Source organism: Oryctolagus cuniculus, chromosome 18, assembly GCF_051225735.1.
Source record: "Oryctolagus cuniculus isolate XC-2025 breed Fujian yellow rabbit chromosome 18, ASM5122573v1, whole genome shotgun sequence".
Lineage (NCBI taxonomy): Eukaryota > Metazoa > Chordata > Mammalia > Lagomorpha > Leporidae > Oryctolagus > Oryctolagus cuniculus.
The window spans coordinates 2,974,249-2,998,157 of NC_142884.1; the positions used below are offsets into that span (position 1 = coordinate 2,974,249).

The following is a 23,909-nucleotide window of genomic DNA, read 5'->3' on the forward strand; positions in this document are numbered from 1 at the left end:
CTGCGTGGGAAGAGGCCAGCCTTTGCTTTTGTGTCCTGTATCACTCACCAGTTTGTTCGTGCACCCCGCACGCAGCCAGCAGGTGTGTGTGAGCTCCTGCTTCGTGCCTGCCGGGCGCTCAGGTGACGGGAAGGGCTCTTGTCCAAGTGCTCACGGGTCTGTTCCGTAGCTGCTCTCCTGACGCACGAGAGGAAGCAGGGGGGCTGCCTTTCCCATCCTGCAGTGTGGTGGGGGGGCATCGTGCCCATTACTCAGTTGTCCCCCTGCAGAGACCCTCTACGGTCGGGGCCACTCCTCTTGTGCCCAGGGTGGAGGTGGCACAGAGGTGGAGCAGTCTGCCCGGGAGGCCGATTTGTAAGGCCTTGAGCCTCCATCTGAAAATCCCACAACCCACACCTCCTCCACTGGCTCGACTCCACCTTCCCGTCTGTCTGCTGAGCGCCTGCCGGGCACGGGGCACACGGCAGTGGCCTCCACAGGCACTGGCCCTCCCCTTCCTGGAGCTCCTGCTGCGGCATGGGGGTGGGAAGCAGGTGGGAGGAGAGCCACACAGCAGAGGACCAAGGGACGCACACAGGTTCCCAGGAGGAAGTCCTGGGGTGGAGAGGCGGAGCAGGCGGTGACCGAGCTTCCTCGGTCATGATGATACTGTCCACTCAGTGCCTGGTGTGCTCCAGGCCACTGTTGGAGAGGTACACACAGTGCATGTGTGTGTGTGGCTGTGAGCATGCATGTGCACATGAGTACATGTGGACGAGTGCGTGTGTGTTTGCATGTCTGTATATATCTGAGTTGTATGTTGTGTCTGTGTCTTGGTATGTCTGTACTCATGTGTGCCCGTGTGTGTACATGTGTCTGATTATCACTGTGTGCATCCTTTAGCGGATGCACGTTTGTAGGCACTTGTTGGTCTGTGTATGTGTTGTGTGTGTGGTGTACATACATCCCTCCTTCCCCGTCTGCTGGTCTCAGGCTGCGGGGGCGCAGGGGATTGTCTCTGGCTCCACGGATTTCACTTCTCCCCTGCCTGGATGGACACACTCCTGTGAATCTCCCCACTTTGCAGGGCCTCTCGGTCGGCTCCTTCAGCACCGCGGACAGAGCCCGCGCCCCACGATGGTGTTCAGCTTGGGTCATAGGCCCGGCATCACTCCCAGTTTACAAGGGAAAAGGCTGGGGGAGGTGGCGTTACGTCTTTCCTGGGTCCTCCCAGCTGCCAAGTTGCAGAGCTTACAGTCGGAATCTAATGTCTGTACCTGCACTGCCCCGTCTGCCTGTGATGCTGGAGAAACAGGAAGCCCGCTGCTGTGGGTGATGCCACCCGGGCTGCTGGGGACTGCGAGAGGGATCCGGTCAGGTAACCCTACCTTTCATCACTTTTCAAGCATGGGTACGGGGAGGAAAAACTTACCAGACCTTTCTTTCAAACCAGCTCTCGGATTCTCCATTTCTCTCCCAACACGAGCCTTTGAGGTATGCAGTGAATACAAAGTTTTTAAATTGTCAGGCATATAACCCCATGAGCTACTTGGCCACCTGCATATCACGCACTCACTCATGTCTCCATCCCTGTCTCCCCTATCACCTGTGTGTCAGTCATCTATCTTCATCCTGCATATTTCTTTTATTTATTTGAAAGTTACAGAGAGGTGGGGCAGGGCGGGAGAGACAGAGGTCTTCCATCCGAAGGCTCACTCCCCAGATGGCCACAACAGCCAGAGCTGCACCGATCCCAAGCCAGGAGCCAGGAGCTTCCTCCAGGTCTCCCACATGGGTGCAGGGGCCCAAGCACTTGGGCCATCTTCCACTGCCTTCCTAGGGCATAGCAGAGAGCTGGATCGGAAGTGGAGCAGCTGGGACTCAAACCGGTGCCCACATGGGATTCCAGCACTGCAGATGGCGGCTTTACTACTACGCCACAGCGCATGTTTATCAGTCATCTGCATCACTGATCCATGTACCACATGACTACGTAACTGATAGTGTATCAGTGATCATACATCTAAAAGTACATAGTTACGTATATGATCCTTCCAGGCAGACCTGTGTATCTTTTTTTTTAACTTTTATATAATGAATATAAATTTCCAAAGTACGATTTATGGATTACAATGGCTTCCCCCACATACCGTCCCTCCCACCCACAACCCTCCCCTTTCCCACTCCCTCTCCCCTTCCATTCACATCAAGATTCATTTTCGATTATCTTAATATACAGAAGATCAGCTTAGTATACATTAAGTAAGGATTTCAACAGTTTGCTCCCACACAGAAACATAAAGTGAAAAATAATAGATGATTTTTTTTAAATGATGATGTGTATCTTATTTTTTAAAGTTATTTTGGGGCCGGTGAAGCGACACAACAGGTTAAGCCATGGTCTGCAGTGCCGGCATACGATATGGGGGTTGGTTTGAGTCCTGGCTGCTCCACTTCCCATCCAGCTCCCTGCTAATGTGCCTGGGAAAGCAGCAGAGGGCGACCCAAGTCCCTGGGCCCCTGCACCCACGCGGGAACCTGGAAGAAGCTCCTGGCTCTGGCACAGCACAGCCCTGCCTTTTGCAGCCATTTGGGGCAGGAACCAGCACATAGAAGATCTGTCTCTTCTTTTTCCTCTTTCAAGTAAGTATTTTTTAAAACGTATAAAAATTTGGAATTTGAGGGGCCAGCGCTGTGGCACAGTGGGTTAAAGCCCTGGCCTGAAGCGCCAGCATCCCATATGGGTGCCGGTTCGAGTCCTGGCTGCTCCTTCTGATCCAGCTCTCTGCTATGGCCTGGGAAAGCAGTAGAAAACGGCCCAAGTACTTGGGCCCCTGCACCTGTGTGGGAGACCTGACAGAAGCTCTCTACCTCCCTCTGTAACTCTCTTTCAAGTAAATAAAATAAATCCTTAAAAAAAAATTTGGAATTTGAGAAGGGGAGAAGGAGGGGGAGGGGAAGAGAGAGAGGGAGAGATCCCATCCCCATCCTCTGGTTCAGCCCTTCACTCCTTCCCCCCCTCCTTCCAGGAAGCTGTCACTCCTCCTCACCTGGTGCCTATGGCTGCCCACCTGCTTCTCCAGAGCTGAGTGGAGGAATGTGTCCACCTGTAGGAGGAGGGGTTTCGTGGGCTATCTCTATTTTCTGCTTGATTTAGCCGTGAAACTCAGCCTTCTCTCAAAAAAAAAAAAAAAAAAAAAGTCCAGCTGAAACACAGCAGAGCGAGGCTGTAGAAGTCTTAAATTCCTTGGTGGAAGCTGAACTGGGCTCGGCTCAGCTCTTCCTCGACTCTCGTGGCCTGGAGATGCCCATGTCCAGCAAACATTCTCTTCATCTGCTGTCCCAGATCACCCGGAAGCGCAATCGGGAGCTGGGGAGGGTGGGGAGAAGGTCCAGAGATATTTGAGAAACAACAGCGACTTACCAGTGTTACGTTCTTGCAGAGGGAACATCAGGAGACCGTTTCCTTGTCAGAGTGAGCTGGGGGGACATCGGCCCCAGGTCCCTCAGGGAGGGGGTCCCCTCCCCCCTACAACTGCCACATCATCTATGGGGACAGATGCAGAATGTAAGTGTGGGGCACTTCATTCAGGAGTTAAGGATTTCAAGAAGACAAGAGACATGGCCGGTGCTGCAGCTCACTAGGCTAATCCTCCACCTAGCGGCGCCGGCACACGGGTTCTAGTCCCGGTCAGGACGCCGGATTCTGTCCCGGTTGCCCCTCTTCCAGGCCAGCTCTCTGCTGTGGACTGGGAGTGCAGTGGAGGACGGCCCAAGTGCTTGGGCCCTGCACTCCATGGGAGACCAGGAGAAGCACCTGGCTCCTGCCTTCGGATCAGTGCGGTGCACCGGCCATTTGGAGGGTAAACCAATGGCAAAGGAAGACCTTTCTGTCTCTCTCACTATCCACTCTGTCAAAAAAAAAAAAAAAAAAGAGAGACACACACGGGGTGGGCTCTGTGTGACAGCCTCGGTCACAGCTGATTGGACCAGGAGCTGGACCTGCAGTATGGCCAGGCCAGGAGATGAAGCAGACACAGCAACCCAGATGTCCAAACATGGCGGGCCAGGTGACGATGCCATTCGGCCATGAGTAGGCGTGCAGTGCTGGCCACCTGCTGGACCCATGACGGAGGCAAGGCAGCACGTGCCTGCCGTGCCTGGCTCCGACGCTGGCTGCAGGGTGACGGGGAAAGCCTCCAGGAACACTTCAGATGGAGGACCCCGTTCACTGTGCACCAGGGGTGGGGGTGGGGTGGGGGGAGATTGTGAGCTTGGGCAACATCCCTTGGGGTCCGGAGCCAGTGCAGGGGCGCACAGGTGCTGTTGCCATCTTGTGGGGAGAAGCCAGGGACGCCTGGTGGTGCACAGGACAGCCCGCGGCCCAGACCTGGCCAGCGCAAGACCCAGAGGCACTGACCACGGGAAACCTCCAGGGGGCCTGGGAGGAAGCACCTTCCTCCTGCTCCGCCCTCCTCCGCGAAGATGGAGGCTCTGTCCCCACCTGCTGAATTCGCTGAGCCTGGACTTGCCTGCCCGCATGCTCACCCCCTTGTGAGTCCAGTTCGGGGCTTCCGTTAGACACAGCTCGCAGCGGCACAGCGAATTCACAGGTGAATCCCGGGTCCTCTGGAGGGGGTGAGGATAGAGAGTCTGAGGGGGGATTATCACAAGGGCCGGGTGCGGAGGCAGCACCCCCAACGCTCACCCCCAGGACAGGGACCCAGGTCCTCCTGCTGCGACCTGTGGAAGAGAAGCAGGGACACAGAGGATGAACGACTGGGACACACGGACCCAGCTGCCAAAGTACCAGCAGTGCTTTGGGTGTTCCCTGGGGAACCCCAGTTAACCCCTCGGGAGCTGGGTTCCAGCTACCAGGGGAGGGGGCCCTGCTGGCCTGCGGTCAGGCTGCCTAAACTTCCAGGCCCACTTGCCAGACTCCACAAAGGCGAGAAAACAGCTGGGATGTGGACATCTCCAACCCTGCGTGTTGCGATGTGACTCCTTTCTCTTCAAGGAGTTCTGTTTTATTTGAGAGCGACAAAGCCCTTGCATCCTTCCACCTGCTGGTTCACTCCCCAGCTGGACGCAGCAGCCACGGCTGGACCAGGCAGAAACCAGGAGCTCCGTCTGGGTCTCCCACGTGGCTGCAGGGGCCAAGCACTCAAGACACCTGCGGCTGCTTTCCCAGGCGCGTTAGCAGGGAGCTGGATGGAAACAGAGCAGCCGGACCAGAACCGGCTGCCATATGGGATGCTGATGTTGTCCGTGGTGGCTTCACCCATTGTGCCACAACGCCGGCCCCTACTCCGGTCTCACCGAGAGGTTTTGCTGCTCTGCAGAGAACCCCATACCACACAGGAACTAGTTGCACGTGGCTTGAGTTGCTACCGGGGCCCTGGAAAAGTCCCGACTTGGGTACATCTGGGGTGGAGCAGCTGGCCTCCAGGAGGTTAGCATGACGTGCACACACACGAGTGGAAACCCCAGGAGGCCACTTTTACAGCAGCCACGGAGGGTCTAGGCTCAGATGGCAACGAGCCGTCGAGTTCTCACCCACGGCTTGTCACGGCGCAAGCACACGCCACAGAAGCACTTCCGCGGCCGTGGGCAGAGTTCCAGAATCACAGGGTGGTTTGCGGCTTTCCAACAGTGCCGCCATGTCCTGTAGGAGTGGGTCGGTGCCGTTACCCACGGAAACCATCCCACAGGGCACCACAGGGAACCTCTCCTGGACCGCCGGCAGAATGCCTCCTGCCTGTGGACACCAGGGAGGGCTGGGTGGAGGGGGCCTCCTTGGTGTAGGGTCTCAGCTTAAATATCTAGAAGAGTATAGGGGAGGAGCCGACACAAACAGGACTGAGGGAGCCCGGGGGGTGGGGGGGGGGGGAGACGAGCTGTTCCGCATGTTTGTCGCGGCTGTCAGCCGGGCATCAAAACCCAGAACTGTACGTGGGCACTTCACAAATTTCATGGGAAACTGGAATGAAAACAAACATTGGTGTGAAAAGGAGTTTGAAAGCCACATAGTCTTTTCACAATATGCCTCCCATGAGCTTTTTGAAGCTGCTTTGCGTTCAGAGAGTTCTAAGAATTTTTAAAGTATGGGGCAGTGGGGGCATTTTTGCTCTATGAAAATTATACCCCAAACCGGACTTGGAAAACCAGAAGCATTGAAGAACCAACAAAGTAGCATTCCCAGCCTCCATTGTCCAAAGTAGCTGCCGCACTCCTGCCGACACCACACTTGTCCCCTGCAGTGCGAACAGCTATGGGTCTACAGTATCTCCTAGTGAGAGCTCAAGACTTTTCCTCTTGGCGAAGGCTGTCTTCTGTAGCCATGGCGACACACCACTACCCAGACAGGCCTCAAACAGGGGGTCTCCAAGACGACCCACGCAACCACAGCTTGAACAGCCGTCCCTGAGCCCCAGCCCCCAGCCCCCCACCCTACCTACAGGGATCAGAAGACCCTGCTGAGCCAGCTCTGAAGGAATTCAGCTTCCCGTGGAGCGGCAGTCACTCCAGGCTTTGCTGTGCCCACACTTGGAGGGGATTTCTGAGAAGCCAGAGCCCCCACGCCCTGCCCTTGCCTCACGTCCCCTGGACAAGAACACTGGGTATGCTTTCCAATGCTCAAGTGTTTATTCCGATTCGCTCTGCGCTCTGAGACACAGACGTCAGTGGCAACCTTCAAACGCGGCAGCCGAGTCCCACGTAACAGAACTACCGCCATCGGGGGCTCACTCACTCCCCTTCCTCAGGAAGAGCCTCCCTCCCGGCACAGCCCGCTGCGGACACGGGCTTCAGTGTCCCCGCCAGGGCGGGTGTGAGGGTGGGGAGGGGCCGTCTTCAGTCTTTCCACCAGTACCGGTCGTCTTCCCCGTGGGAATACCAGTCACCGTCCACCACCAGCCCGGGCCTGAGCCGCTGCAGCTCCTCCAGCAGCCGTTGTGTCTGCGCGGGGTACTGCTCTTTCCACAGCCTGCAGAGGAGAGCGGGCACGGTGCAGAAGTCAGGTGGGGGCAGGGGAGGTGAGAGAGAGAGACGGGGGAGGTAGGGGAGAGAGAGAGAGAGACGGGGGAGGTAGGAGAGAGAGAGAGAGACGGGGGAGGTAGGAGAGAGAGAAAGAGACGGGGGAGGTAGGGGAGAGAGAGAGAGAGAGAGACGGGGGAGGTAGGGGAGAGAGAGAGAGAGAGACGGGGGAGGTAGGGGAGAGAGAGAGAGACGGGGGAGGTAGGGGAGAGAGAGAGAGAGAGAGACGGGGGAGGTAGGGGAGAGAGAGAGAGAGAGAGACGGGGGAGGTAGGGGAGAGAGAGAGAGAGAGAGACGGGGGAGGTAGGGGAGAGAGAGAGAGAGACGGGGGAGGTAGGGGAGAGAGAGAGAGAGACGGGGGAGGTAGGGGAGAGAGAGAGAGAGACGGGGGAGGTAGGGGAGAGAGAGAGAGAGACGGGGGAGGTAGGGGAGAGAGAGAGAGAGACGGGGGAGGTAGGGGAGAGAGAGAGAGAGACGGGGGAGGTAGGGGAGAGAGAGAGAGAGACGGGGGAGGTAGGGGAGAGAGAGAGAGAGACGGGGGAGGTAGGGGAGAGAGAGAGAGAGACGGGGGAGGTAGGGGAGAGAGAGAGAGAGACGGGGGAGGTAGGGGAGAGAGAGAGAGAGACGGGGGAGGTAGGGGAGAGAGAGAGAGAGACGGGGGAGGTAGGGGAGAGAGAGAGAGACGGGGGAGGTAGGGGAGAGAGAGAGAGACGGGGGAGGTAGGGGAGAGAGAGAGAGACGGGGGAGGTAGGGGAGAGAGAGAGAGACGGGGGAGGTAGGGGAGAGAGAGAGAGACGGGGGAGGTAGGGGAGAGAGAGAGAGACGGGGGAGGTAGGGGAGAGAGAGAGAGACGGGGGAGGTAGGGGAGAGAGAGAGAGAGACGGGGGAGGTAGGGGAGAGAGAGAGAGACGGGGGAGGTAGGGGAGAGAGAGAGAGAGACGGGGGAGGTAGGGGAGAGAGAGAGAGAGACGGGGGAGGTAGGGGAGAGACGGGGGAGGTAGGGGAGAGACGGGGGAGGTAGGGGAGAGACGGGGGAGGTAGGGGAGAGACGGGGAGGTGGGAGAGACGGGGAGGTGGGAGAGACGGGGAGGTGGGAGAGACGGGGAGGTGGGAGAGACGGGGAGGTGGGAGAGACGGGGAGGTGGGAGAGACGGGGAGGTGGGAGAGACGGGGAGGTGGGAGAGACGGGGAGGTGGGAGAGACGGGGAGGTGGGAGAGACGGGGAGGTGGGAGAGACGGGGAGGTGGGAGAGACGGGGAGGTGGGAGAGACGGGGAGGTGGGAGAGACGGGGAGGTGGGAGAGACGGGGAGGTGGGAGAGAGAGAGACGGGGGGGAGGTGGGAGAGAGAGAGACGGGGGGGAGGTGGGAGAGAGAGAGACGGGGGGGAGGTGGGAGAGAGAGACGGGGGGGAGGTGGGAGAGAGAGAGACGGGGGGGAGGTGGGAGAGAGACGGGGGGGAGGTGGGAGAGAGAGACGGGGGGGAGGTGGGAGAGAGAGACGGGGGGGAGGTGGGAGAGAGAGACGGGGGGGAGGTGGGAGAGAGAGACGGGGGGGAGGTGGGAGAGAGAGACGGGGGGGAGGTGGGAGAGAGAGACGGGGGGGAGGTGGGAGAGAGAGACGGGGGGAGGTGGGAGAGAGAGAGAGACGGGGGGAGGTGGGAGAGAGAGAGAGAGATGGGGGGAGGTGGGAGAGAGAGAGAGAGACGGGGGGAGGTGGGAGAGAGAGAGAGAGAGAGACGGGGGAGAGGTGGGAGAGAGACAGATGGGGGGAGGGAGGTGGGAGAGAGACAGACAGTCCGGGGGGGGGGGCGGGAGGTGGGAGAGAGAGACGCGGGGGGAGGTGGGAGAGACAGACATGGTGGAGGGGAGGAGGTGGGGGAGAGGGGGAGGGAAACAAGTGTTTAAATACATGAACAAAATCATCCCCATTTCTCAGACGGGAAACTGACCAAGAAGTAAGACGCAGGTCTGACACTTCTGCTCTGCACCCAGCGTCCTGCCCTTCCCGGCCACTGCTCCAGGGCTCCCGGGAGCCGTTCCGGAAGCGCGATCTGCAGACCCCGTGGTCCACATCTCCCACTCTCCTCCTCCTCACGGTCCCACCACCCCCGGGAAAGCTGCTCCTGGGCCCTTGCTGGCTGCATGCCTGTTTCCGGGCTTGAATCCCACCGAAATCCGGCTGCCGCTGGCTGGGACCACTGCAGAGGATGGTCACTCAACCGGAGGCTTGCTCCTGCCAGCGATGCCTTCACCTAGCTCAGGGGCACCCTCGGCCTCCACGCCGTCCAGCTCTAAGGAGCTAAATGGCGAGTGCGTTTGCACCGTCAGGCATAGAAGCGCGTCTATGAGCCACGTGCCTGTGAAGGAAGCCCTCACTCTGACAGTCCTGATGACGCCAAGTGTCTCCGGTCCAGGCCCCGCCCCGCTGTGCGCAGTCAGCCCTGCAAGGCTGGGTTTTCAGCCACTCGCCCCTCGGCAGGCGAGGATGCTACCATCCTGTTCCTGTCTCATCTTCCAGTGAAGACCCTTGGCTACGTTCTGCAGGCACTGTCCTGGCTCTGCTGTGGGTCGGATCAGTCTCACAGTATGCCCATGTTATCACCAAAAAGATGAGGACAGATTGAGAATTCCCTCTGGCCTTAAATGTCGTAACAGGGACCACAAAACACTCCCGGGGCCGTGAGTCGGTCCTCTGCCTTGTCAGCCTCACCTCTTGTCGGCGCGTCCTTCTCCTGCAAGCTCCAGGCCTGCTGCTCTGGGAGTGTCCACTCCCAAATCCTCTCACTCAGGAAAGCTCCTGCCTCGGATTTGCACGGAGCCACCTTTGCTCTGGGGGACCCAGGTCAAACAGCAGTTCCTTGGTGGAAACTTCTGACCCCGTAAACCAAAGTCAAGCTCGCACGCCATCACCCTTACCCCCTGTAGTAACCCCAGCTTAGTTTTCAGTTATGGTAAGCTACAGGAAAAAACAGCTGCAGGGAGAGAAGAAACCCCCCAGCCTGGTTCCTTTCCCAAAGCCCACAGTGGCTGGGGCCAAGGAGCTGGGAGAACCCCACACTGTTCTCCCACTCGAGCGGCTGGGGCTGGAGCATCGAGTCATCACTGCCATCTCTCGGGGGCACAGAAGCAGGGACTCAGACACAGGCGCTGTGCCGTGGGAGGCAGCCGTCCTAACCAGTAGCTCGGCTCCAGGAGCTCACCCTGTGACAATCTTTCACCATTTGAGAGGCAGGGGGGTGGGACAGAGCGAGCGAGCCAGAGAGCATGCAAGAGCAAGCCAGAACGAGCCAGAGAACATGGACTTGTAAGCGTACAGTTAAGCGGCATTAATTAAACGCCTTCCTATTGTCTGGGCGGCCATTGGCAGCACCATGTATAGAACTCCGTTGCAGAGCACACCATGTCCCTGGTACGGGACAGCTCCCAGCCCCGCTACCCTCATCAGCTCTGTCTCCAACAGCGATTGCCCGAGGGACCTGCTGACGACACTGATCTGTGTGACCCCAGTCTCGTGCACGCCCGTGGCTGGGTCAGAATCCCCTTCGTCTGTGTGCCACATCCGAGTCTCCATCCACCCGTCTGGACCCCTGGGCCGCCTCCACCTTTTGGCCATCACTACCGACAATGCTGTTGCACATGGGCATATAAGTTTCTCCAAGGTCTTGCTTCCAAGGAGTGAAAGCGTAGGTCGCACAGCAGTTCCATTTTTTTTTTCAAGCATAAACAGTTGCACGTTCATCTCTCCACCAGCCCTAACCCCCGGCAAAGTGAGCTCCCTGACACCCGGCACCTTGCCTGCACCTCTCGTGTCCCTGCCATAGAGCTGAGCTAGCCGAGCCAGTCTCCACTCCGCCAGGCGGCTGCCTGTACGAGGAGCATGTCTGTCTCAGAACAGTTGCCACTCACCCGATTATCCGCAGATTAGACGTGGGGCGTGCGAAGGCCGAGCACAGCTTCTTCACTGTGTTGGGGCTGAAGTTATTCCGCACCAGGTTGAGACTGGTCAGGTGCTGGTTGTGGGACAGGGCCAGCAACAGTGGCCCACAGCAATCAGAAGTCAACCCACAGGCCTCCAAGCTGCACCCAAGAGACAGCAAACATTAGCACTGGGTCCTCCCCTGGCCCCACGAGAGTGCCAGTGGGGGCTTCACCCCCACCCAAGGCTTCTGCTCCATCCTGGGAGGGACCCGAGTGCCTCCCGGGGCTGCTGCTGCTCCAGTTTTACTTTAATAAGAGTTTATCTGTAGGAGCCGGCGCTGTGGTTCAATAGGCTAATCCTCCGCCTTGCGGCGCCAGCACACCGGGTTCTAGTCCAGGTTGGGGCGCCGGATTCTGTTCTGGTTGCTCCTCTTCCAGGCCAGCTCTCTGCTATGGCCCAGGAGTGCAGTGGAGGATGGCCCAAGTACTTGGGCCCTGCACCTGCATGGGAGACCAGGAGAAGCACCTGGCTCCTGGCTTCGGATCAGTGCAATGCGCCAGCCGCGGCAGCCATTGGAGGGTGAACCAACGGCAAAGGAAGACCTTTCTCTCTCTCACTGTCCACTCTGTCAAAAAAATTTTTTTATCTGTAGGAGCAGTGGGAAGCCAAAGACCAATGTCGGGTATGGTAACAGTACTGCATGGAGATGCGTACTGGGATACTCAGGGCCAGAACATCAGAATCGCCGACTTGTCAGGACAGACAGTTGACTGGTATAGCGAAGTACTGAAGACCGAAAACTGGGTAGTGGATGAGTGGGTCTGAATTCTCATTTCAGATTCCGTGTTGTGGGGTTTTTTTGGATTGATTTGAAAGGCAGAGTTGCACACACCGTGAAACATATTGATTCTCCATCAGTTGGTTCACTCCCCAAATGGCAACAACAGAAAGAGCTGGACCAGCCTGGACCCACGAGCTTCATCCGGGTCTCCCAAGTGGGTGCAGGGGCCCAAGCACTTGAGCCATCCTCTGCTGCTTTCCCAGGTGCATGGGCAGGGAGCTGGATGGGAAGTGGAGCAGCCAGGACTGGAATCAGCACCCATAGTGAACTCCAGATCTAACCTGCAGTCTAACCTGCTGTTCCGTACCAGTGGCCCCTGGAGTCCTTGTGATACAGTAAGGAGTTTGTGGAAGGCTGCTAGCCAACTATAGCTAGATGGGGGTGGGGAATCAGATTCAATTAAAGCTTGCTTTTTAAGTTTTCCTTCTAAAATTATATCTGAGTATTTATAAAGACAGGAATTCCCAGTAGAGAGGATGAGGACAGGGGCTAGGAGTGGTGAATTGATGGTGGCGCAAGGTGCTGCACACTTGGTTGTGGGTTCCTGCACAGACCAATCTGGGGAAACCACGGCTGTTGGGGGGCTTCCCCATTGCTACTGAAGGAGTGGCTTGTGGGAGCCGGTGGTAGTTGGTGTTTGGGCAGAGTTTAGGGCTTCCCTAACGAAGTGGTTTTCTACATGTTTGAAGAGGGTAACACTTGTCAAGGACCAAGAACAAAGTAGGCTCAATAGTTTCTGTAGAACAGAGTTTGAGATCATTGTGCCTGGGAGAGGGGACAACTTAAAAAGTCCTACAGGGAAGACAAATTCACATCGATGTCCACTGAGGGCACACAGCACCCAGCTGCCCTTCCCAGCGCCTGCAGCTCTCAGCGCCCCAGGGACAAGTGCTGGAAGCATGTAGTGTTTGTAGCACAGGGGCGGGGGAGACGTCTAGACAGCGCTGGATGAAACACAAAAGCCAGGAGAGACGAGGAGGAACGGAAGGCAAGACATAACCTCAGAAAAGCCCAGAAGACAGGAGAAGCCAAGCGAGTCCCGAGAACAGCATGTCCTTAGAGAAGGCAGTGTGTCGTTGGAATAAGCCCCGAGCCCAGCAAGACAGGAACGCCATCCCTGCCGGGGTGACAGGGGTTACAGATGAGGCACGCTTGGTGCCCAACAAGCGGTAGCAGCCACACCCTAGGGCAGCTCACAGTGCTGGGACACTGCCACCTCTGTCTGGAACACTTCCTCATTTAGCACCTGGGGGATGTCCAGCGGACACCCGAGGCCTTCCTACCTCTGCTGCTCAGCCTCAAGCTCTCGTCTTTCCACTCGTCTCACGCACAGGAGCTGAGCTGGTCCTGTGGTCCCATCCTGGATGCAGGGCTGTGAAGTCGGGTCGTTGTCCCTGGCCAGGCTCCCCACCACGCCCTTCCTCCAAGCCCCGGGAGCTCACCCGAGTCTGCAGACCGCTGGGCCGGGCACCCTGACACCTGGGTGCCCCACCACGCCCTTCCTCCGAGCCCCGGGAGCTCACCCGAGTCTCTGCAGAACGCTGGGCCGGGCACCCTGACACCTGGGTGCCCCACTGTGCCCTTCCTCCGAGCCCCGGGAGCTCACCCAAGTCTCTGCAGAACGCTGGGCTGGGCACCCCAACACCTGGGTGCCCCGCCGTGCCCTTCCTCCGAGCCCCGGGAGCTCACCTGAGTCTCTGCAGAACACTGGGCCGGGCACCCCGACGCCTGGGTGCCCCACCACGCCCTTCCTCCAAGCCCCGGGAGCTCACCCGAGTCTCTGCAGGACGCTGGGCCTGGCACCCCGACGCCTGGGTGCCCCACCGCGCCCTTCCTCAGAGCCCCGGGAGCTCACCCGGGTCTCTGCAGAATGCTGGGCCGGGCACCCTGATGCCTGGGTGCCCCTCCGCACCCTTCCTCTGAGCCCCGGGAGCTCACCCGAGTCTCTGCAGGACGCTGGTCCTCTGCTTCAGCCCCTCGCACAGTGCTGCCATCCCAGTGTCCCCCAGGGCGTTGCCGGCGAGGTCCAAGCTCTTCAGGTGTTTGCTTCTCACAATCACATGGGACAGGCTCCCGCAGCAGGCAGCCGTGAGGCGACAGTCGGCCACCCTGCGGGAGACCAGAGAAGCTCGGCAAAGTGCAACGTGGGGATAATCAAAGTTAGGACCCATTCATAGGGTTTCCTCTCTTCCTTTGCAACAGGGGGACAGCCTAGGTGGCGCCATCTCCCTTAACTTCGGGGTGGGGAGCAGCAGTGTGCCGCAGTGGGTTAGGCTGCAGCTTGGGACGCTGGTACCCCACGGCTGGGTGCCAATTCGATGCCCAGGGGCTCCTCTCTGATCCAGACCCCTGCTAATGCACCTTGGAAAGCAGCTGATGCTGGCTCCAGTACTTGGGCCCCCACCAACCCATGCGGGAGAGCAGGGTGGAGCTACTGGCTCCAGACTTGGGCCTGGCCAAGGCCTGGTTGTTGTGGCCATTTGAGGAGTGCAGCAGCGAATGAGACCTGTCTACCTTTCAGATAAGTAAATCAATCTTAAAAACAAACCTAGGAGAGAGATGATAGCCTACAGGACTGGGAAGTTTTGAACAGGACTTGAGGTATCAGAAAAAGAAACCGGCATCTTTATTTCCTACCTGGGGGTAGCAAGGTGGGATCAGGATTCTCTATGGGGGAGGGGGAGAGAAATGGAAGAGCTGGATGAGGACAAGGTGTGGAGTCATGAGGAGGGAAGAGAAGTGACAGAGTCACCGACATGCTGATAGAGTGCCCCGGTGGGGAGGGGTCCTGTTCTACCCCAGACAGGGGGAAAACATGAGGCAGAGAAGACCCCGGTGTCATTGCTGGTTTATTGAGTAGAAACGACAGAAAGTCTTGGGATCCCATGCATGTTCAACGTCTAATGTGTGGGGCCAGCGTTGTGGTGTAGTGCTGGCATCCCATATGGGCACCAGTTCGAGTCCTGGCTGCTCTACTTCTGATCCGGCTCTCCAATGTGTTCAGGGAAAGCGGTAGAAGATGGCCCAAGTGTTTGGGCCCCTGCACCCATGTGGGAGACAAGGAGGGAGCTCCTGGCTTTGGATCAGCGCAGCTCCGGCCATTGCAGCCAATTGGGGAGTGAACCAGCGGATGGAAGACCTCTTTCTGCCTCTCCTTCTCTGTGTAACTCTGACTTTCAAATGAGTAAATCTTTTTAAAAAAAATCTGTAATGTGAAAACCCAAAATCTGAAACTCTGAGTGCCAACAATGCCACAGGTAGGAAATTCTACATTATCAGACAATTGGCAAGCTAACCAGAGGTACACCAGAATGCTGTGTTACAGCTTTTGTGTATAAAGTGTGTATGAAAGACAGATCTTCTGTTTAGACTGGGACCCGGTCCTTAAGGTACCTTAGGACGTGAGGGCAAATATTACAAAATCCAGAACACTGTGGTCTCATGCATTTTAGATAGGGGATACTCGGCCTGTATCTCCAGCTTAGTAAGCCAAGAGCAGGATGAGCCCACTGGGATGCAGAGTTCTTCCTCAGAGGCAACGTTGGTTATGAACGAGGAGGAACTAGGTAGTGAGGGCTTAGGACTGACGGTCAAGTGGGGATAGCAGAGTCCGATTCCAGCATGCGTGAATGATGGCAAGGGCCAGACGACCTCCCAGCCCTTCAATGCGATCCCATAGAGGCTATCTCCAACTAAGATTAACTTTCCCAGCCCAATTAAAACAGGCAGAGAATTAATACCCAGAGGTTTGTGGACTACGTTTTATGTTCCAATTCTCTTATCAATGGAAGAGATTGCAACATGGTTCTACTTTTTTGGTCCATTGATTATATTGTTGTCACTGAAAATACCATCAAGTATACGAGGATTTATAAGGCTCTTCTAACTAAAACACTGGATGTAAGTGTCCAGTTTGAGAGACTTTTGGCTATAATGCAGTATCAAATGGAATACCACACTGCATTTGTTATGATCTGTGTTTCAAAGGCATCCACTCCAACATCTGGATTCCTCCTCGGGGGTTTAGCTCCCTGCTGGAGAGATCTGGAAATGGGGGCCTGCAGGAGGTCAGGTATTCAGAACAGAGCCCTGAGCCTGCTCTCTGTTAAGAATGCATCAAGTGTTGACTATCCGCCACCTTCCTCGTAAAACATTAGATGTATTTACGCATCAGGGAAAAAATCCTGGGAGGCACGCACCTAACTGCTAACAGCTGTGACTTTGTGCTTGCGAGACTGAAGATTGGTGGCTCGCTCAGATCTTTTTACCTTTTTGTAGGCTATTTGGTGATGAACTACTTCTATAGAGTAGAAACATTCCAACAAAGGGTGAAGAAACTCAGGGGCCAGAATAAACAAGATCGAGAGACAGACGGGCACCTCCTCCCCATCTATGGAGGAAGATAACCTGAGGTGCCCGCAGATTTTAGGGATGGGGACACAGAACTGTTTCTCCCGTGGGGCTTCTATTGGGATTAATTTCTCTCCGACAGCTGTTGAGGCATCGACACATCAACACCCCTGGAGTGTCCATGGGGAGGTGAGCATCAGTTGACCCCAGGGTCCAGTTTTTAGTTCCGGTCTCCCTTGCTCACCCCTCTTGACCTTCTAAGGAGCCTCAGGTCCCAGCACAGCAGAGCTGACCCCCAATGCCCACGGGCGACTTACTCCAAGTCCTGCAGGTGACAAGACGGCTCCCTCATGACCTCATACAGAAGCTTCACCCCACTGTCCCCTAAGGGGTTTTTGTTGAGGCTCAGGTGTGTCAGCCTTCTGTTGTCCTTCAGCGCGAACGCAAGGTAGCCACAGCCAGCTACATCCAGGTTGCACTGGTCGAGTCTGCGGGAAGCACACAGGGACAGACAGGGTCACGTCTGCTCTTGGGCGAGATGACAGCAGGTGGACGAGAGGGCGCGCAGACACCACGCTGTCTGCAGAAGGGCCTGGGAGTCCACTGAGTGTGGTGTCCACGGGGGATTCCTGGAACCAAAGCCCTGCAACTGTGGACAACGGTGAACACCGAATCCCGCCCTGCTGCTCTGTGCCTTGAGCTGCACCACAGGACCTGTTACGAAGCAGAGAAGGCCCCGGGAGGCCAGTGGGACTCACAGCAGCCACCGCAGACCACTGTCGGGAATGGCACGGGACAGTGGACTCAGGCCTTCGTGCTCCGGGTTGTTGTTTGACAGGCACAGGTGCGTCAAGCTGTGGTTGTCGGTGAGGGCCAAGGCCAGCACCTGGCAGCTGACAGCTGTGAGGCCACAGTTCTCCAGTCTGTAAGAAGAGAGCCCGGAGGGGAGACAGTGAGGAGCATTCTGGAACACGCCTCCTCCTCCTTTGCAAGGAGAGGAAAGTGTCCAAGCACACCCTCGTAGTGTCTGCCTTTACCCTGCAAACGCCACTCCCCTGCTTCCACTCACTACCGAATACTGTGCGTGATGAGGTCCAACAGCCACGGCAGGAGACACGGATCTGCTCCCTGTGTGAGGCCCAGCTGAGCGATTCTCCTAGAATCCTAGACTCTTTCCTGCTGCTAGGACTTTGCTCCCATTGGTCAAACCCTCCCCAGCCAGCCCCTTCCTCTCGCGACCCTGCCAAGTCGAGGGTAACCCCCACTCCACTCTACTGCCAAGACCAATCTCTGCACATTCCTCAGTGAGGGGTTCCAGTCTCCCTCAGTGCCTGGCTTACACGGCTAACCTTCAGTGCATGTTAACACAGTTAATACCAACACAGTAGACTACGGTTCATGTTAACGCGACTGTATCGTATGATGCAGCAAAAACTTCATGGAAGATGGCACTGAATGATGTATTTTGGTGCAAAAATTTTTTGAAGTTCATGGTTTTTCCACAATACATATTTACATGAACTTTCTGGAGATCCATTGTGTTTTTCAAGAGGTAAAGGGTTTATGAATATTCTCACCATGACAGGATACACGTTTGAAGTGACGGATCTGCTAATTATTCAAGTTTGGTCATACACTGCACACACTAAAACACACGGTCCATGCTTGAATACAGAGATGCCATGTGTCAGTTAAAAGTTAGAGGTGTGACACTTAACATGCCACGTCTTTGACAAACCAAATACTCCACCTTTTTCAAGACTTGTTTGTGTATCTCTGAAGAGAACCCCACTTAGAGTTTGTCACATGAGTGACGTATCCGTGACCAGGACGTGGAGTGCACTTCCCTACTCTGGAGAATGTGACGGCACACCTGACAGATCGGGGCCTGCGCCGTGGCTGTGGACCACGAGTAAAGCTGACGGCCATGGCTCCGGCATCCCTTATGGGCACTGGTCAAGTCCCGGCTGCTCCACTTCCAATTCAGCTCCCTGCTGTGGCCTGGGAAAGCAGTAGAGGACGGCCCAAGTGCTTGGGCTCCTGCACCCACGTGGGAGACCCGGATAAAGCTCCTGATCAGCCCAGCTCCAACCATTGCAGCCCTTTGGGGAGTGAGCCAGTGGATGGAAACTGTCTCTCCCTGACTTTCAAATAAAATCAATCTTAAAAAGAAAAAAAAAAAAAAGCCGGCGCCACAGTTCACTAGGCTAATCCTTCGCCTTGCGGCGCCAGCACCCCGGGTTCTAGTCCCGGTCGGGGCGCCAGATTCTGTCCCGGTTGCCCCTCTTCCAGGCCAGCTCTCTGCTGTGGCCTGGGAAGGCAGTGGAGGACGGCCCAAGTGCTTGGGCCCCGCACCCCATGGGAGACCAGGAGAAGCACCTGGCTCCTGCCATCGGATCAGCGCGGTGCGCCAGCCGTGGTGTGCTGGCCGCGGCGGCCATTGGAGGGTGAACCAACTGCAAAGGAAGACCTTTCTCCCTGTCTCTGTCCACTCTTGCCTATCACAGAAAAAAAAAAAAACCTGATAGAGTTTGTGTGAGGCACTGATGTCAGTGACTGGACTTCAGGATCCATAAGCCAAGAGTCCGGCAGACACAGAGCGTGGCCTCAGTCTTTAGGTTTTCCATTCCGTAGAGGCCTGCCTCTGCCCAGTCAGCTGGAGTTTAAGTACACTCATGGGGGGCTGGGCTTCCCTGTCTAGTGCACATATTCCCCACAATCCCTGTCCTCCTCCTCCTCCTCCTCAAGTACTGGGGAGACATGGCCTGTGCGGGACAGTCAGTGGAGCGACTTGTGAATCTGTGCTCCGAGATCTTATTTTAGCCCACATAACGCAGAGCTCTGGGACCGGAGAATTCTAACCATGACCTCCTCAAGGTGTGGCAAAATCCAGTCAACATACAGCGACTTCTTCCCTTAGAAACACAGACTGGGTAGACAGACGGAGGAGGCAAGCTGCATCTCCCCTCTGTGCACTCGGATTTTAATTTCTGCCCCGATTTCAGAGCTTAGGGAACACAGGCTGCCGTGGCACCCTTCCAGAACAGTTAGGAGAAGCACTTTCTCCCGGAGCGGGAGATGGCCAGGAGAGCCTCCGGGCCAGGGCTCAGCTCTTAGGCACCAGGAACAGCTCACAATTCGGGTCGAGTCCAAGTGACCTTGGACAGCAGAAACCCCTTCTCATGGACTGCATTTTCATGGTCAGAAAATGGGTCGAAATCATCTCCCTCTAAGGTTGCTCATGAAAACTGGGCCAGCGGGATTAGAGCACTTAGCACAGGGGCTGCAGCACCAACCACAGCCATTGCTCTCTGGGACTCTGGCGTTGGTTTTAAGCATTCAGGGGAGATATATAAAGAAAAAGCTGTTCAAAACAAGGGGAAAACACAAACTTATTTCATGACCCAAAGTCCCTAAGGTACTGAGAAGTCCAGCCCTACTCATAGAGGCAACTGTAGGCACCGTTTAAGCTTCTACTCTACTTCTCTAACTCAGAATAAAAACACAGCCCAGGTGGTTTGAGCACACTGGATCTATGCCTTTTTTTTAAACATGCGGAGTGGACAGTGAGAGAGACAGAGAAAGGTCTTCCTTTTCCGTTGGTTCACCCCCCAATGGCTGCTGCAGCTGGCCAGCGCATCACGCTGATCCGAAGCCAGCAGCCAGGTGCTTCTCCTGGTCTCCCATGGGGTGCAGGGCCCAAGCACTCGGGCCATCCTCCACTGCACTCCCGGGCCACAGCAGAAAGCTGGACTGGAAGAGGAGCAAACAGGACAGAATCTGGCACCCCAACTGGGACTAGAACCTGGGGTGCTGGCGCCGTAGGTGGAGAATTAGCCTATTGAGCCGCAGTGCTGGCCCTGGATCTGTGCTTCTAATTCAACTTTCTGTGGATCAATGTCCTGGACCTGCGCTGTCCACTAAGGTACCCACCAGCCACATGGCTATTGTGGGGTGCAGGCAGCGAGTTGGAACTTACGCAGTGGCTCTCAATTCATATCAACAGTCCCAAGTTACTGCTGGCTCTACCTTCAGCCACATGTAGCCTGGAGGCCCACGTGGCACAAAGGGTTCAAGGTTCTATTTAGGTGAGCAGTTTAAGAAGGTTTTGGTTACTGGAAAATATTTAGATTCACAAAAATGTGAATTCTAAGGTTACTCCAGAAGACCGAGACACGGCAGCAATCGATTGGAATGGCTTGAAGCAAGCAGCTGCCTTCCCCGGGAGGAAGCTGTGTGCCCAGCATGGCTCAGAAGCTAAATCCTGTTATTTAACTGGAGACTTTTGTGGTGAGCGGGTGCGTGGACAGCACGGCTGTGGGAAATCAGTCACAGCCTTGAACCTCACCTTCCCCCCTAGACCTGGGTGCCCCTTTCCAAGACTGTCTTCCCATCCATCAACAGTTAGCTCAAGACAGACCTTTGGAGCTGGATAAGCGAGTAGGTGTGGACAAGTTCGAGCACTGTGATTGGCACAGCTAAAACGTCTGTCAGTGGTTTCTCTAATTGTTACTCCCTCCCCCCTTCCCTTTGGAGAAGTTTCCAGTAAGAAAGGGACACCCGCGTAGGCCCCTCCGCGGTTCCAGGTGCAGGACTGCTGCCCCCTTGTGTCTCCACGTGGAAGCACTACTGCTGGGACTTGCCCCTGCCCTCAGCCCCTCTTCTCTGCCTAGGTAGGAGTTTTCTGATTGGCTGCTTGGATGATGCTCGCCTTGGCCCCTCCCTTTTGTGACTTTTTGCTCTGGTCTGAACCCTGCTGCTTCTCACCAACCCCTTCCGGTAACTGGCCAAGCAAAGCTCTCCAATTGCGGGGTGGAACAGTCATAACCCACTCAAGGCTTACCCACCCACGCATGCAGGCCAGCCCCATGCTCCGAGGAAGACCACGGGTCGGCCTCCATGTAGACGGATTCCCGCTCCCATCTTTCACATCAACTTAGAGCTCAGGCGCAGACCCGGAAGTCACTGTCTTTTCCTGTATCCCAGCATCGGGGCACCGACTCCCACCCTCACCCGCGGCTGATGCCCACCAGCCCATTCCCCTCCCTCCCATAACCTGGAGGGTTTCGGGTCAGACAACCCCAGTGGAAAACAGCACTCACATCAGCCTCTGCAGGGAACACCAGGACAGCCTCAGGGCGTCACACAGGGGCTTCAACCCCCAGTCCGTCACCTTATTCCCTGCTATGCTGAGGGTCTTCAGGCTGGTGGATTTGTGAATGACTTGGGAGATCATCAGGTAGCAGATCTGGGTTAGTCCACAGGAGTCCAATCTGCAGAGACAGGCAGCGTGACACACGGCCCCAGCGCTCCCCAGAAGCAACGCCCATCTCCTCGGCACAGACCAGCGGCCACTCTGGCCTGGGGACCCTGCCTGCCGCTGCCCCTCGGGGTCTGAGCCTTCTCGGGTCCTTCTCTGTGTGGGGAGCAACTGGGAGCAACTCGGACTAGACTAAGTTACTGGAATTAAGACTTATTCTATGCATCTGCTCTCCCACAATATGGTGCTGAGAAGGGAAACAGCTTCTATACAGCTGCCTCCAGTTCAACCAATAAACTGTGGGACCTGCTCCTGATTGGAGGAGAGCAGCGTACTCGGCGTGTGGGTAGCAGAGTTGGGATTGGTGGAAGAGGACTATAAAGGAGGAGAGAGACGGCATGCACGAGGAACATCTAAGGGGAACATCTGAGGGAACACCTGTGCAGCCCCCGAGAGAGCCGGCCGGCGGTGTGCCGCTCCCCCGCGGAAGTGGGGAATGTGGCAGGGGGAACTGCCCTTCCACGGAGGTGGAAGGGACAGCAGCCAACCCGGGAAGGACCAGCAGCCCACCCGGGAGGGACCAGCAGCCCACCCGGGGAGGGCCGAGTAGACAGAAGAACAGCGCAGGGTCCTGTGTCGTTCCTCCACGAAGACGGGGAGCGACATAATGGTGCCGTGACTCGGATATGAAGCCTAGGCAGGGCTTAGTGTCGTTCCCCCATGAAGAGGGGGAGCGACACCCTGGGCAATGCCACCCGCTCTCCACTGGAGGTCGTCACAGGCTCTATTTCTCGTTCAATTCTCTTTACAGGAAGCCGGACTCGCTTCCTTACTTAACCCTGCCCACCTGCCCCACTCTGCTCCCCTCCCCTTGGGCAGACATGATCCCAGCCATGGCAGCGACCACCAGCTGGCATCTGCACCTGCCTGCTGTCCACCCCCCTGCCCCATCCCCGGGACATTGCCTCTGTGAGGGTAGAGACTTGCCTTGTCCCCTATTGCATCTCTGGCAGCTGCGAGAGCACATAGTAGGTCTGCAAGCAACGGCTGGGAGGCACAATCTCCTCCGACAATCAGCAACGTCTGTGAGAGCCGAGTCGCTCTCTAGCCTATGACCTAGTAATCCTACCCTCAGCACTTCACCAGCTACTGAAATAGCTTAGCATTCTCATGACTGAATTTGCCGTCTCCGATGAGAAACTGGGGTGCAGACTGGTGTGCAAGCCTGCTTTGGCTTCTTCCTGGACAGAGCTGTACTCTTTCCCAGCCTGCCTTGGAGCGGGCAGGGTCACATGACCGAATTCTAGCTGAGAGGATGTGAGGGGAAGTGATTTGCACCACTTCCAGGTCAGGCTTTAAAACCTCCCTACTGAACCCCCTTCGCTTGTGCCTTCCCCACGACAAGATAGAGGAATCCCTGTGCTTGTTGAACACTGGACAATGACGGCGCCTCGATGTGATGCTTTTCAACCAGATTCCTTCACAATGCTGCCTCTGTCAAATTCACCCCATCCCAGCCCTGCAGCCAGTACACGCCTGGGGCATGCCACGCCCAGGTGCTGGGAACAGAGCACCTCTAGGTTCTGGGAGTTCTGAACGAAAGAAACGGAGCAATGCTCCCCACAGTGGGAGGGCACGGCCATTGCGCTCCCAGAAATGGGCTGCTTTCCCCACACTCCTTCCTTGGCACCAGTAACCCGTCCTGCTTTTCCCCGACAATGTGCACCTCACTTACTCCAAGTCCAAACTCCAGTTACGTATTTGTGAGGCATCGATGGAGGGGAGAGTTGCCTCCTATTGGCTTCCAGGGAAGACAGAGGCATTTCCACCCTGCAATGACACCCATGCGCTCACCTGGCTTCCTTGGGTTCCATGCTTAAAGCCCAGTTGCCTAGCTACCAAGGAACGACACAAAGAGTACAAAGTTTCTTCCACAGTTGCTACGCATCAGTTCAAGCTCAATGCAGGGCTCACGCTTCCTGCCTCAGGGTCCCACAAACATCCGGGAGCAGTGTCGAGCATTTATGAACTGTAGCAATAGCCCACCCCTGCAAACAACTAGGAAGTCTCTGGATACATGGTTCTGTGTGTTCCTGTATAAAGAACTGGAAGATTCTGTATAAAGAGCTGGTAAGGCTCCAGACGAAAGGAGAAGGCTTACTGCCTGCCTTCACCAGTTTATGCCAAGTTAAAAATTGTACCGCATCCCATAAAGATGTACAAGTATTTTATGTTAATTAGAATGTTAAGAAGTAATTAAAATCTAAGTAGCTTAAATAAAGACAATTGGGGTCGGCGCTGTGGCACAGCAGGTTAAAGCCCTGGCCTGAAGTGCAGACATCCCATATGGGTGCCAGTTCTAGTCCCGGCTGCTCCTCTCCCAGTCCAGCTCTCTGCTGTGGCCTGGGAAAGCAGTAGACGATGGCCCAAGTCCTTGGGCCCTGCGTCCATGTGGGAGACCTGGAGGAGGCTCTTGGCTCCTGGCTTCGGATTGGCACAGCTCCAGCTGTTGCACCTGTCTGGGG

At 56.4% G+C, this 23,909-nt stretch overlaps 1 protein-coding gene across 2 annotated transcripts in view; it reads right to left on the reverse strand.

The window, feature by feature from the left end:
* Window positions 1–6,602: 6,602 nt before the first annotated feature.
* The window catches only part of NLRP5 (NLR family pyrin domain containing 5), a 43,888-nt gene continuing 26,581 nt past the window's right edge, over window positions 6,603–23,909 (reverse strand). For both annotated transcript variants that reach the window (XM_089319710.1, XM_089319709.1), the window contains 6 exons: window positions 21,227–21,397; window positions 16,883–17,047; window positions 16,442–16,612; window positions 13,713–13,883; window positions 10,921–11,091; window positions 6,603–6,964 (listed from right to left, as the gene is read on the reverse strand). In XM_089319710.1, the coding sequence (XP_089175836.1) occupies window positions 6,832–6,964; window positions 10,921–11,091; window positions 13,713–13,883; window positions 16,442–16,612; window positions 16,883–17,047; window positions 21,227–21,397 (982 nt within the window). In that variant the 3' untranslated portion in view covers window positions 6,603–6,831. The remainder of the gene's footprint in view (window positions 6,965–10,920; window positions 11,092–13,712; window positions 13,884–16,441; window positions 16,613–16,882; window positions 17,048–21,226; window positions 21,398–23,909) is intronic.